The sequence below is a fragment of the Drosophila sechellia genome, chromosome 2R, assembly GCF_004382195.2.
Source record: "Drosophila sechellia strain sech25 chromosome 2R, ASM438219v1, whole genome shotgun sequence".
Taxonomy (NCBI): domain Eukaryota; kingdom Metazoa; phylum Arthropoda; class Insecta; order Diptera; family Drosophilidae; genus Drosophila; species Drosophila sechellia.
Genome location: NC_045950.1, coordinates 20,673,791 through 20,687,618, shown reverse-complemented (window position 1 = coordinate 20,687,618; position 13,828 = coordinate 20,673,791). Strand labels below are relative to the sequence as shown.

The 13,828-nt window shown below is 49.6% G+C and overlaps 1 protein-coding gene across 5 annotated transcripts in view; it reads left to right on the top strand.

Annotated features, from left to right (window-relative positions):
- The first annotated feature begins 5,952 nt into the window (after positions 1 to 5,952).
- LOC6618868 overlaps positions 5,953 to 13,828 on the top strand; it is a 33,571-nt gene continuing 25,695 nt past the window's right edge. The window contains exons 1-2 of one of the 5 annotated variants that reach the window (XM_032715551.1): positions 5,953 to 6,013; positions 7,994 to 9,813. In XM_032715551.1, the coding sequence (XP_032571442.1) occupies positions 8,554 to 9,813 (1,260 nt within the window). In that variant the 5' untranslated portion in view covers positions 5,953 to 6,013; positions 7,994 to 8,553. Of the gene's footprint in view, positions 6,438 to 6,481; positions 9,814 to 13,828 lie in introns of those variants that run through there. The other 4 variants (XM_032715550.1, XM_002043080.2, XM_032715553.1 and 1 more) reach the window with 4 other exon arrangements.

Sequence of the window (13,828 nt, the reverse complement as noted above, 5' to 3'; positions counted from 1 at the left end):
TCCCACTTTCTGCCAGTTTCCCCCACCTTCTCCCACTTTCTTTCCGGAGGCGCGTATGTGCGTAGGCATAAAATAAATAAATAAAAAATTGACTACCAGCCGAGGACCCACTGGGGCAGGAAAATAATATTATGTCGACCCATTGAAACGAGCATGATGTAATTTTCTTTTCCGTTAAGTTTCATTTGGTCGCTGAGTGAAAGTGGCTTCCCCAAGTCGACACACACATTTCCTTCATGATTTCGGAGCAGGTGCTGCGTTGGAGCCATGGGCTCTGGACTGGCATTGCCAATTTGCTAATTTGCAATTGTAAACTCGCCACTCGACACTCGGCACTGCCTTAGTCTTAGGCTTCTTCTTAGTCCTGGCCGAATGACATAATTCCGCGGGATTCAATTATATTGCCATATTACATAAGCCGATTACAGCGATGATAACAAAGCATTAAACTCATTAGGAGACAGTCGTGTGGGCGGGCTGAGTGGACTGGGTGGCAGTGACAGAGAGTCAAGATGAGATGGCAGCTGGCGAGGCCCATGCCCATTAAATGAACTTATCAATAAAAAAATGAAAGCGCCGGGGAGAAGCGGAAAAAAACAGCACACACCACCAGGATATGTGCAGTGGGCACTCGAAATTATAAACCAATATATTCGAAGATGATTACTCTGTGATATCTCCTTTCGTAGTAAAGAAGTAGGGTACAAAATATATGAAGCTTATAGTCCTGTTCAATCATTCACACTTAGCTAGGCTTCACTGTGCAAGGACAACAAACAGTGAAGGGAAAAAAGTCGAGAAAGACAATAAAGGCAAACAGAACATAAATTGAAGCAGGCCGCGCCAAATATCAACAAAAGCTTGCCCAGTGGGTGGCAAACACACCCGCAAACACAATGCGCCACCCCAGCCCAAAAATGAAAAGAGAGAGATATATAAAGTGAGAGGGAGAGAGAGAAAGGAAGGGCGATATCGCATATCAAGAAAAATCACAGCCAACAAAAAACCCCAAAATTAAATGTCCCCAGCGGACATCCGAAGATGAGGGCAAGGGTATTTCGTGGGAGCTGGAATGAAAAATGATTGACTTTTATGGGGTAGCGCATAGTCGGTCTTTAACATAATATTTGTCATAAAATTAAGGGCTGCACAGGACGCGGAGAGGGGGCAGAGCGGCAAACATTGTCGTGCAAAATTTGCTAAATGCCGGCACGCAGGAAGAGCTTCCTCTTGGCCGAGGCACAAAAGTTCATGCAGTTCACAAATTGTACACATCGGCACACGCACACACATGCGCCCATTTCCGGTTAAAATAATAATAGTAGTAAGGGGGGTGGTGGTGCGGGTTGGGGGTTGGCGGTTGGGGTGTAGCTGGTGCGTGAGGAAGGACGATAGCTACCAACAAAAGCAATAATTATGGCAAACGAGTTTGCCTCGTCTTACGCCTTTTGTGGCCCATTTTCCTGCTTTGACAGAAGCCTTAACCTACAAAGATGTGCCTTCTTCCGCTCGCACCCCCAAACAGCCCCAACCCCCCGCTCTCCCCAGCCACCCTGTAGCGCAGAGACACACCCAATGCTTTGCTTTTGCTCTTGCCTTTGCTGTCATGTTCGAGCAACAAAGCAATCGAAGCTGCCCCTCCAGCGCGCCGAAGAAGGCGACTATTGTTGGCCAGCTACGAAGGAAAACCTCCCGGCCACCCCCTGATCCACCTATCCACCCAACCACCCCGTGCCTCCGACGCCAGTGTGTGTGTGTGTGTGCAGGAAATTTCGTTTTATGCGCGAGACAAATCGCACCTTATTATGTGGGGCGCGCATGTGTGTGTGTGTGTCCGTGTGAGTGGGTGGGTGGCAATAAGGGCTTGTGCAGACATTCGGTGGCTTGCTTGCTTGGCTGCTTGGTTGGTTGGTTGGTTGGTTGGTTGGTGTGTGCGTTGCGACTTTGCGACGAGCCATTATCCACACTCATGCACCCACGCTCTATCTATGGCTTTATCACCCAACAACAGCGAACAGCGGCCCACCCACAGGAATTTACATTTTACGTCCTGCATATGAGTGCCAATTGTGAGGTTGTGGATGAGGGGCGAGCGTTGCGGGGTGTCCGAAGCGGTTGGCCAGCGGATGCGCTACTCGTCCTTGTTAACTTCATCACGTTTATGCCCTGCAAAGTAACTCGGCGTTTTATATGTTTTGTAAGGAATACTTGGGAACTGATTCCACATTGTATGAAGATTGAAATGCCATTATTCGGTTGAACTTTATTCAACACTGGCAGTACATGTGATTCCTTTATGATAGCTTCATTCGTAGGTTGATGGAAGTGGATGGATAAGGCGATTCTCTTGGTATTTGTTATGAGTGTCCCAATTATCCAGAAACAACTCATCCGCTTGAAGAGACAGTAACCCACCACTTCCGCTAACCGTCTTCCAAATCCGCCTTGGTTTTTATAGCGCGCATTTAAGCGTATCTCCATCGCCATCTGCAATCTCGAATGGCTGGCAGTTTGCAGTTCGTAGCGCGCATAATTATCAGATGGCAGGATCCATTTGTGGGTCACAAGAGTCCTGGCGAGTCTGAGTCCGATTTCCAATCTGCGTCTGAGTCATAGCCATCGTCATCATCGATAAGCGCCGAGCATTAGTTTAGTTTCCCTTTTGCCTTCCAGCACTTCCTTTGCAGAAGAAGAAGAGGAAAAGGCGAAATAAGGAAGCAGCCCAAGAAGCGGCTGTCGACGGCTCAAAGCTCCCTTTTGGACTTAAAGTACGGGGGAACTTCCTTAAGGTGAACTGCTACATTAACTGAATACTCTGAAAACTTGAAAGAGAGCAATTTTAGAACCTTATTGATATTGTGACTACGTTTTGTCGATTCACACGGTTTGATGCCTTCGGAAGGGCGACTTAGCGAAGCTTGACTGTGTTTTTTGGCGGCATTGTTTGTGCTTGCCTTTGTTTTTCGGGACGTGGTGGGTGTTGGGTGGTGGAGGGCTCTCTGTGCATCCGCTCGCCGCGTGACTTGCCCGAGGGATTGGATCTGGGGCCAGCCTGGGAGAACGAGGGGTGTCCTGCCGCCGCCTCCCTTTATCACATTGTTTGGCCGCTTTGTGCCTGCGCGAAATTTCATTCACAAAACTTGCCTCTGCCTCCCTCCCCGCTCCTCTGTGTGTGTGTGTGTGTGTGTGTGTGAGCTTTCTTTTTCGTTTGCTCTTCGTGGTGCGTGTGCAAAAGGGAAATAAAATAAATAAAATGAGCAGAGCGCCTTGTGCGAGGAAGGACTGCGCAAAATCCTTGCGCTCCCTCTCTGCCCTGGCTTTCCACTCCACTCCTCTCCTCTCCGCTCCGCTCCTCTCCTTTCGTTTCGTTTCGATTCGTTTGCTTTCGTTTTGGTCAGGCGACGTCCTTGTAACGCTTGTATCTGAACGGCTGAGCGTCGCAGCTACCTTGGCACGCTCGCAGCCGAAGGACCAAACTGTCAAACTGCCAAACTGGGAAAGTGCGAAATGGCGAAATGGCGAGATTGCGAAACTGCGAAACTGGGAAGCTGCGAAATTGGCAAGCTGCGCGACTGAGGCTGAAACTGAAACTAAGAAACCGAAGCTGGCACCGAAATTGAAGAGGATGCTGCCCCGACGTGCGACGCGATGCGATTGGATGCTCAACTTGCCCAACTGTCAGATGCGGCGACGATAACGAGTCTGATTCTGACTCGAGAGCAGCAGCACTCAACCAACCACCCACCCAGCAGCCACCACCCCTTCAACCTGTCCTGCTAATGCACTCGACGGCATCCCGCCAGGCGGAGGGATTGGGTATCAATCAGCCAGGGAGCAAGCTCTGCGAGCAGCAAATAATCGCTTTAATTAATCAGCCCAAAATGTAACCCGTTTTGGATCATTCTTTACGCTCCATGAAAATGGGCTTAGTAATACAGCTTTACTTGATTATCAATAAGATTTGTATTTAAGAAGGATATGATATTCGTGTATGATTCAAAAGTGTGCGGGTTGGCAGCTACCCGCCTTTGAAAGAGTATCCAGGACTCCTTCTATCGCTGGCATTTTCCCCAGTTGTTGGTATTATTTTGTTATTTGTGCTGGCATTTTGGATTTGTTTTCCATTTTCTCAGTGCCTCTCGCATCCTCTCAAACACAAACGCACACACACACGCACACTTTCGCTCGCTCGCCGCAAATTTTCTTGAGGGTTATTCCGTTTCTTATCAATTTCTGTCGGGCTCCCAGTGTCGGGCTCCCAGTGTGTGGGTGCTCGTGTCCGTGTGTGGGTGTGAGTGTGGGTGTGCGCCCGCATAAGTTTGACACATTCATATCCACGCCACAAACACACAAGCGGCAGTGAGCCATCTTCGGAGTGCTCGATGTCCTGGCACTTTCACTCTCCTCCCTGCTGGCTTCCTTTGCTCCTTGGTTCCTTGGTTCCTTGGTTCCTTGGCCGCTTCTCGGGTGGTGTGTTTGGGTCTGGTCTCGGGTCCTTCTCCGCTCGTCCTGTTGTCCTTGCATGTGTCACAGTTATTGATTGGAATGCGCATAAATTGAAGCAAACTGCTTTCCAAGCCAAATGACTCCCCCGTTTCCGCCTGCCTCCGCCCTCCTCTCATATAGTAATCTTTGTATTTTTTCGATTTCTGTTTGTTTTGCTTCCCACTTCACTTGGTCACTTTCCCTCGAATCGGGTGTGGCTAATATGGCCTGGCCGGGCTTCCAAGGACTAGGCCTCCCCTTTGATTTGTCGTGGCAGTTACTTAAGTTAATTACCAAAAAGAAAACTTAATAATTCAAGTGCTGTCTGTCCACCCCCATCCTTTGGCCCGACTAACCGCCAACTATTGAGTGACTGCCTGTTCCTAGACCTACTTCCTCCGCTGCCACGGATTCTGCTGCTGTCGAGTGTCTGTTTGAAGGTCGGCGTGGCCTTGGATACTTGGATGCTTGGCTGCTTGGCTACTCGGATAGTCATCGCAATTGGACTGCCGGCGAGAGCTCGGCAGGAATGTGCATCAAATTGGTCGTCAGCTCGGTGGAATGGCAAGAAATGATTTTCGAAAAATCTCTATGAATTTTTAAACCGATTAAAAGAGGATCTTAAACTGCTAAAGGCTTTCTATTCGATTGCCATTGTATACCCCTTTTCCCATTTCTTTTATTTATCAACAGTTCATTTAAATTAGTAGATATGTGCATGCTGAGACAATATTCAATTGATTTGCGTATTTGCGGCAATACACAATTACTGCGCCGCTAATTGGCAATGAAGGAGCTGCAGGATGCCGGAAGCGGGAAAGTGGAACTGCATCGCCCCCAGGCTACTGGCAACTAACCCTCCATCGACTGCGACAACAGCCCGATTTCGAATCCGATTCCGATCCGAGTGCGATCCGACTCCGCCTGACTTTGGCTGAGCTGGCGGGCGAAACTAAAACACGTCGAGTGGGATTAAACGACATTATAGGGTATTACACATTTAGGCCAAGTGAGACAAAGACAAAACGCCATAACGAAATGCGCACACAAAAGCCAGAGACCGAAAAGTAAAAGTGAAGGCGCTTAGAGGGGTCATGACGGGCGGCAGGACGAGGGCAGGACGAAATAGATGAGTCGAGTCAAGTGGGGGCTCCGCAGTGACTCTCTCTGAATCCTTGTCCTGCTCCGCTGGTGTGATTAAGTGCCCTGCAGCAAGTAATTCTTCTTACTTCAACTCGAACTGGCCCCAAAAATGGGTTTTCGAAACGGCTGTTACTTAACAGCGGCCCTGTTAGCAGGACAACAGGATGGGTCCTGGAAATCGCCGGAGAGCGACGGCGCACGGGAGAGCGCGCCGCTCTCCTTTGTCAGCGGCTGAGCCCTCGGGCGTGAGTTCGGCCGTGGATTCGGGTGACTTCGGCTGCGACTCGGGTCCTTGTGGACCGCTCGCACATTCCAGTCGAGCGCCATCTGCAATGTGGCACAGTCAGTGCCGTTTGGGGCCATCAGCAGGAAGCAGGATTGTACGGTATTTGTCCTGCGACGTCGCGTCCACAAAAAACACACAAAGTCCTAGCCAGTAAAAACAGCAGCCATTGGCCAACGGCAGGCAGCCTCAGCTCTTCAGTGAATCAATCGGTATTCGGGTCCTTGGCGAAACTAACGAAATCAAACTAATCTAACCCAAATTTGTGGCTCGAATCACAATCAAATCGTAATCTTAGCCGAAAAAAGCAAAGAATCGAGCAGGAAAATCTGCCAAGCATAACTCTCGAGCTTTGCTGCCTACCACGCCCCCCGCCTTGGGCCGTGGGTCCCCGCCCACACATGCGAAATAACACGGCCGTTGATGCTGCGCTGTACGGGAAATAGGAAGAGGAAGAAATAGAGTCCCCCTCCCCCCACCATGTATATAGTACATATTTACCTATTTACATAGGTAAAGCGCATAGGTAACCCCCGAGTATTTGCCACTCGAGAAAGTGTTCCCCAAGTGCTTTCGAACTCGTTAATTCGCCAAAGAAAACGGACGGTTGCCCCCAGCGAAATGTTATATAATGCAAAAATGAATGTCCCCGTATTTCGGGGAGTTTTTCGCTTTCGATTGGCAGCGGATAGGAAAAACGCAAAAGCGAAAACCCCGAAAAACCCGAAAACCCAAAACCCGCTGAGAAGTGTTCCAAAGTTTTTCGTGCTATGTTCCGGGCTTATATAAGCGGCTGTTGTACTGAAACGAAAGGATCCACAGCCAGCACACGCACCATCGAAAAAAAGAGAAAATCCTTATACATATACAGCCAGCCACGAGTGTGCGTGCGTGCGAGTGTGTGTGTCTGTGCGTCTGTGTGTGTGTGCGCAGTGTCAACGCAGCAAATAAAACAAAAGTGAAAGTTAACACACAAAGAGCGAAGGAAGAAAGCCTCCGCAAAGAAAGCAAAGAGGACAGTCGAGGACTTAAATGAAACGCGGAAAATGCTGATTTTTTATTCAGAGTCCTTTGTGGTACACACGTTCTCGAGGGTTATTGAAAGGACATGAATGTGATTTGGGACTTTTTGTTCGTTTTTCAAAATACGCCTCGACTTCCACTTCTTGGACTCTTGGCTCTAACACCAATACCAACGCAGGGAAAAAGTCAGAGAAGCACACACGCATAGGCTTACCACCAATACCACCAAGCGAGAGGGCGACTTCTTTTGGTCCTTCTGGCCCTGCCCCGCTTCCGCTCCCTCTGCTTCCTCGCCATCTTCTTGTTCTTGTTCCTAGCCAACGTCTTCTTCTTGGCTGAAATCCGAGAAAAGTGGTATGCGGAGTGCTTGCCTGGCCGCCCCAAGTAACTACTCACGCACACAGGCTCACTCGCTCCCTCGCTGCCTTGCTTGCCTCGCAGGACCAAATGGGCGAGAGAGCGAGCGCACGGTAGTGTGTGTGGGTGGTGAGAGAGCCATGGCTTACACCCACTCGCGCTCCTTGTGGATGGATCCCTGCGTTCGCTGTTTTCGTGTTTGCAGCGAAGCCAACAAAAACAACCAGCGGCTGAGAGAAAACTGAAAGCAGAAGCAGAGCAGCGAATTATATAAATTTCTTTGCATGCCCGTGTGCAAGTGTGCCTGTGTGTGTGTGTTAGATATACGGGACTTCCACGACCGTTTTTTCGGCTTTTTTCCTCCTTTGTGTGTTGTTCGCGTTCGCTCGGTTTTACCGTTGGCAAGCTTCGGGAAAACTAAGCGCTAGTGAAAATATGCAAGCAAAGTGAAGTAAATCGCAACATAAATTACCCAAAAGTTATTAGTTCAATCGCGAAAAGTTCCCGAATCATATTCATATCCATTCGCATTACCGTAAATTCGAGAGAGCGCGCAAATAGAGCGCATTGGGAAACCGAGAGCGTGAGCGCACAAAACATTTTCGAACATTACCCCCCATTTTTTTGACTGAAAACACACACATTAATATCGGAAAAATGCCCCTAACAGTGCCTAACCACCAATTCTTTGTCTTTGTGCAGATTTCTTAATTAATTAATAATGTGAGCAACCCAAGCCCCATACAAAATAAAGAGAGAAAACCCAATTCAACGAAGCAAACGAATTTCAAAATGTCCGAATCCAATTCCATTTCCAATTCCAAGGTTATTGTGCAACACCAGCGGCCACAACCAATCCGACAACAATAATCTACGCTTAATAAAATTAATACTATTATGCGAGTAACGGAAAATTAAAACGCTAAGCGGAGTGTGTTCGAACCAAAATCGCGGTCCTCTACGCAGGTGATTTGCATGCTAGCCAGTTATCAGCTGGAAGGGAACTGGGAACCTGGCTGCTGCGGATTCATGCCGCTGGATGTGGACGCAGGGCAGCAACTGAAGCTGGAGCGGCTCTGGCGGGATCAGAGGGATCAGACGGATCGAGAGAGAGCCGATCGCCACCCAAGAATACCGCTCCGCAGCCCACACTACTGATGATGATGGGGCCATGAGCCCATCATTATTCGCATTGAATTGGAGTCGCAAGCGCGTCTCAAGCGGGCCTGCACCATGCTAGCACCGCCGAACCCGAGGTCAATATGCGGCCAGGACCCGGGCTGGTCGTGATGGCGCTTGCGTTTATTTCGGGGGCTCGGCGTGGCAGCAGCAGCAGCATCAGCTCAGCAACAGCAACACCAACAGCGGCAGCAACATCTGCAGCAGCAGCAGCGGCGGCAGCAGCAACATCCGCAGCATCAACATCCGCAGCAGCAGCAGCAGCAAACACAGCAGGCGGCCGTAAAAGGGGCAGAAGTGGCGGCGGAGTCGGAGGCGGAGGAGTTGCAACCACATTACCGTCCACTGGCGAGTCGTCGTCATCGTCATTCGTTCGCAGCTCTGGCTCATACCTGCTGCCCATCTTCCTGCCCCACCACCTCGACTTCGCGCTCCAGTTCCACCCACAACTGCCGCCGCGGGAGTACAGCCAGGGCCGGGCCCACTCCGAGTCCTGGGCGTCCTCGAGGATAGCGGACAGGCTTCAGCAGCGGCGACGCCGACGCGAGAGCAGCAGCAGCAGGGATATAGCAGGTAGGGCAGGCGGAACAGGCGGATCGGGAGCGGATACAGGAGGTCTGGCAGTCACAGCCGGTCACAGCACAGAGTCAAGCGAGGCCAACAACCAGGAGGAGGACGACGAATATCGCGGCCTGACAGTGCAGTTCCCCTCGTCGCAGGCCTACGACGAGGACCAGGACATCTTTGCCCTGGTGGCCGAGGACGACCTGCTGTCCGAGGAGTCCTTCGATCGACTGATCAAGCTCAACGAAGACGCCGACGAGGAAGACTACAATCTGCAGCAGCAGAACTTGCCGCAGCACAAGCAGCAGCAACAGCAACCCGGAGCGGAAACGGAAATAGACACAGAGCCAGAGAGCGAGACGGAAACGGAGACGGAGACAGAGGCAGAGACAGAAGCGGAAGAGGAAGTGGAAAGAGAGACCGAACAGCAGCAGCAGGACGAGAGCCGACTGATTGATGAGGGTGTCCTGCAGCACAGCGACCGCAGCAACAGCCACTCGAAGGAGTTCGCCATCAGCTACGATAACAACAATAACAAACGGGAGGCCAGCGGCCACATCCTTGATGCCCAGACGGCGCAGTTGATTGGCCACAAGGATAACACCGTGCCCGCCGTGGCCAGCACCGAGTCGGCAGGAGCCAGCAGCATAACCACATCCTTGCCAGCGCCCGTGGATCTGAAGAAGTCCATACTCGGGACTGCGACTTCGTTAACACGCCTTAATCCTTGGATATCAGCCTGTGATCTGGCACAGCCGGGCACAGGAACCGACTTGCAGGTGAGTTTGCCGGCTTATTGCACATCCCTGTCTTTGGAAATCTCAATCCATCGGACTGACTGCCTTGGGACTGGGATCTGTGCAGTCATCATCTGGGATTTCTGTGTCCCTGTGTCTCTTAAAATCTTTCTATTCACTCTGAGGAAAATTCGCTACTGTGTGAAGCTGAAAAACTGTCTGGTTTCCTTGGCTTAGTTTTCAACCTTAGAGCTGGGATCCTCAAGATTTTAAAGACTGAATATCTATGTCCTTTACCATTCAATCAATTATTGTTACTATTTGTTCATTGCTCGGTTACTAAACAAAGTTTCGAAATGCTACGAATTTTTCCTGAGTGCATGATGCTGTCAGGCAATCGGCAACAGAGCTCGGCTTAAGTGCAAACACAAGGAACACGCACAAAGACCCACTCGAATGCATATACAAATTGTGTGCATTTCGATGGACTCTCGAGCGATTCGACTGTCAGTGGTCTCTGGACAGTGAGGCTTGGCCATATTGAAAGCAGCCGTCAATTGTTGACCAAGTCGATGGCATTTCCAGGGACAAGGTTGCCTGCTTCGGAGCGCAAAACTAGGAGATTACTAGAATTTATTCCTTTAAGGTCGGTGCCAGTTCGGCAAACTGCAGTTTCCGCTTAAGTTTCCGCAGGGGGGGAACCTGTTCGCCACAAGGCCTTTTCCACATTATTAGAGCCGCAATAGAGGCAGCTACTTTCGGTTTGTTGGCTTGCCACTCGAACTGCCAAAGGAAAGTGATTTTCGACGCTATATAGCGGAGTGTTCGCTGTGACAATTGTGCGCCAAATCTTCGACCACTTCAAGAGCCCCGACAGCTTCATCATGGCCGGAATCGTCATCATCGTCCTTTCCGCGCCGTAGTCATCAGCGGTAGTGCTGGCAACTGGCGAAACGTGCTGCAAATCAACGGGTAATTGAGCTCGGAGCGGGAGGTGGGGGCAAGGACGAGGCACAGGCTCAGGCACAGGCAAACACTTTCCAATTGATTTCTTTTTTCGGCAGGCTCGGTTTTGGTTGCGTGCCAAAAAACCCGGCCAACCACTCACCCACTGCTGCAGCTGCCCACCCAATTGGCCCTGCCAAGTGTAATTGAGATCGTGATATTTATTAATGCATTTCAGCTCTAATGCAAATTAAATTGAATCGAATAGGCTCTCGCCCTTTTCGCCGGGGTTCCACCAGGAGCACAACCAAGTTGGAACTCGACTGACAGACAATTAGCTGCAATTCAGCTGCAAATGGCGATTGCTTAAGCCGGTGCCATGCCACACTATTGATTTTCCAATCATTGGCTGGTTGCTTCATTTCGACTGCCTGTCAGTTGGCCAGCCGGCAATTAAGCAATTAAAATGATCAATCCGTTTTCAAGACGTAAATGGTGTGTCTAAAAAATAATTAAGCCTTATTATAATTATATCGTTCAGGCCAACGTTGCCTCATGGAATCTCTGGAAAGTAGGTCACTTCGAGAAGGACGAAATCAGAAATAGTCCTTCCATAAGTGATATTTTGTCTCCTCAATTGGAGAAATGTGTTGTAGATTTGGAATTCAGCTGCTATCGGAGTGTGCTGCTTCTCAGGACCTTAGTTGGATTGCGGCTAGGATCCAATAATCAATTGCCCTGTCAGTTCCTTTTTTCCTTTGCAGAGTTTTGGGGCAGCTTAGAGCGTATAAAACCCCTTTATCGAATGGCAGCACAAAGAACTGTCTAAACTTTCAATAAAGCCGTGTCCAAAAGGACGAAACGCCTGCATCCGAGCTGCAAATTAGCCAGAGGTTCTCCAGTCGCCGGGTTCATAGTGGATTAATCTCTCCTTTTGGCCCTTTTCACTCTGCCTTTCTGCCATTCTCTTTTGGTGGCAGTTTTTGCGACGAGTTCAGAATTTATGATGGCGGAATTCGCAGGATTCGGCGGCCTGTTGATGAGTTGATGCGCCAATGGGTCGCGAGCCAAAGGCATCCTGCAGTCAGGCTCTTCTCGCTGTGTCGAGTGCAGGGCTAGGATTTTAGGAGCACCGAGGACTCGCACGGGGTGGCAAGTGGGCGGATGTTGTCACTCAAGTGCCCTCCGAAACTTAATACGTGGGAGTGGAGTCATGGAGGAATCGAGTTGCGCTGCTCCTCGCAGGCTACCTATTCCCGGCTGGTTGCTCTTGAGCTTGTTCTGTTTTTCCACAGGACACAACACAGACACTCCAATCGGGCGTAGCAACTTCATTGGATTCATTAAACTTTCGCCTGCAACTGTGCACACTGCGCACTGAATTGAATTGCCGTTGAAACCCCTCAAATTCAATTAAAAATCCTTAAGCTTTGTACGGACTTAATTCAAAATTTCCATGCAGCATGGCAAACTTAAGCTGCGTTCAACTCTAGCAGAGTCAAGCGAATGTTTATTTGTGTCAAGGATCTGAACAAAATCAATTATTTTGTAAGCAGTTGCCGCTTGCCGTTGTTGTCGAAGCTGCTGCAGTGGCTGTTGCAGGTTGCTCCTTCTGGTTACATCACTCCACTGCCGAGGATGCTACCCATTTCTATCCATTCATTCAGGCCATCGGGAAATCGGAACTCAGCCAGACACAAACAACCGAAAACTGTCATAAATTTTCCGCCTGCAGGCAAACGATGCCAGTTCTGCGGAATATCGCCAGCTCCATGCCCAGATGTCTATATGCATCAATTGTGGTAATTTCCCATTGCAGTTTGCCATCCTGCAGCCCGGAGTTTAATTCCCATGATTTCTGCTCTTGGTCTCGCCTTTCAATCGAATGAAAAGATTGCAATTGATTACAGGAAAAGCCATATGCAAATTATTTCGCCTCATGCAGTTTCATTAAACTGAAAGCCGGCGAAAACAATGTTGTAGTGGGGATATGCTGAAAACATATTTTGCGAAGAGCCTATTTCTGCATTTGAATATTTATTTTGCTCGCAAATGAGAATGCACGTGATTGATAAACAATCAATAAGTTGAAAAATGCTTTTAGTTAATTGAAAGCTGCGGTTACAAATGGTTCTACTGACCCTAAAATGCCCACTTATCCATTTGGCTTTCAATATTTCCGTATTTGCTTTCTGAATACTTTTACTTCCAATTGAACTTTTGACTGGAATGGAACTAATCAAAAATTGGCAATTGACTGCGCCGATTAATGCATGAGAACCCCTTTGTGATCCGTCTTGAGGTCTGGGCCAAATGTCTGCACATTAGACGCCCGACACAGACAAAGTTTAATTAGTTGGCTCCAGATTAGCCGGGCCAAGATGCCGGTGGCGGTGGAAGCACCTTCGTGCTGGAATCGCTTGAAACGCTAATTGCCAGCAATTTGCATTTCGAGCTTGTCAAATGGGGCCAGAAGTTTCCCAGCTCGGCGATTCGTGTGCATTGATTGGCTCATTAGGGGAGGTTGGAGGTCAGGAGCAGGAGGAGCAGCAGGAGCCGGAGGAGGAGTAGGATCAGGAGCAGAACGTGATGCTTGGATGCAATGTCCAGGCTGCTAAATACACAAAACAATTACATTAGCCCGGGGTGGAAATGGGAAATGGGAAATGGGAGCCACATCCAGCGCATCCGGCTAATGCAATTATGCCCAGCGCCTGGGCTCCGAGCACGTAGATTGCCAAGGGACTGGGACTGGGAGCTCGCTAAGTGGAGCACTGGTGCAGTTTTCCACACCCAGCTGCTGGATGCACCCGTTTCCCCACTGCCCACTCCCCATTCAGCATTCCGTTTGGGTTTTCATTTGTGCCGGCGCAGGGCGTAAATTATTCAATGAGCATTGTTTCAGCAAAAGTTGCAAAATGAATTTCTACTCAAGAATTTCATTACGAGTTCGAAAACAAGCGAGTGCGCTGGAGCTGGGAGCAGGATGCAGGCAGCAGGATGCAGGCAGCAGGATGCAGGGAGCAGGATATACGGAGCAGGGGCAGGACAATTCCACAATGCCTCCTGCCTCTTGTCCCTTTTTCACCGCTTGTTCGCAGCTGTCCACATG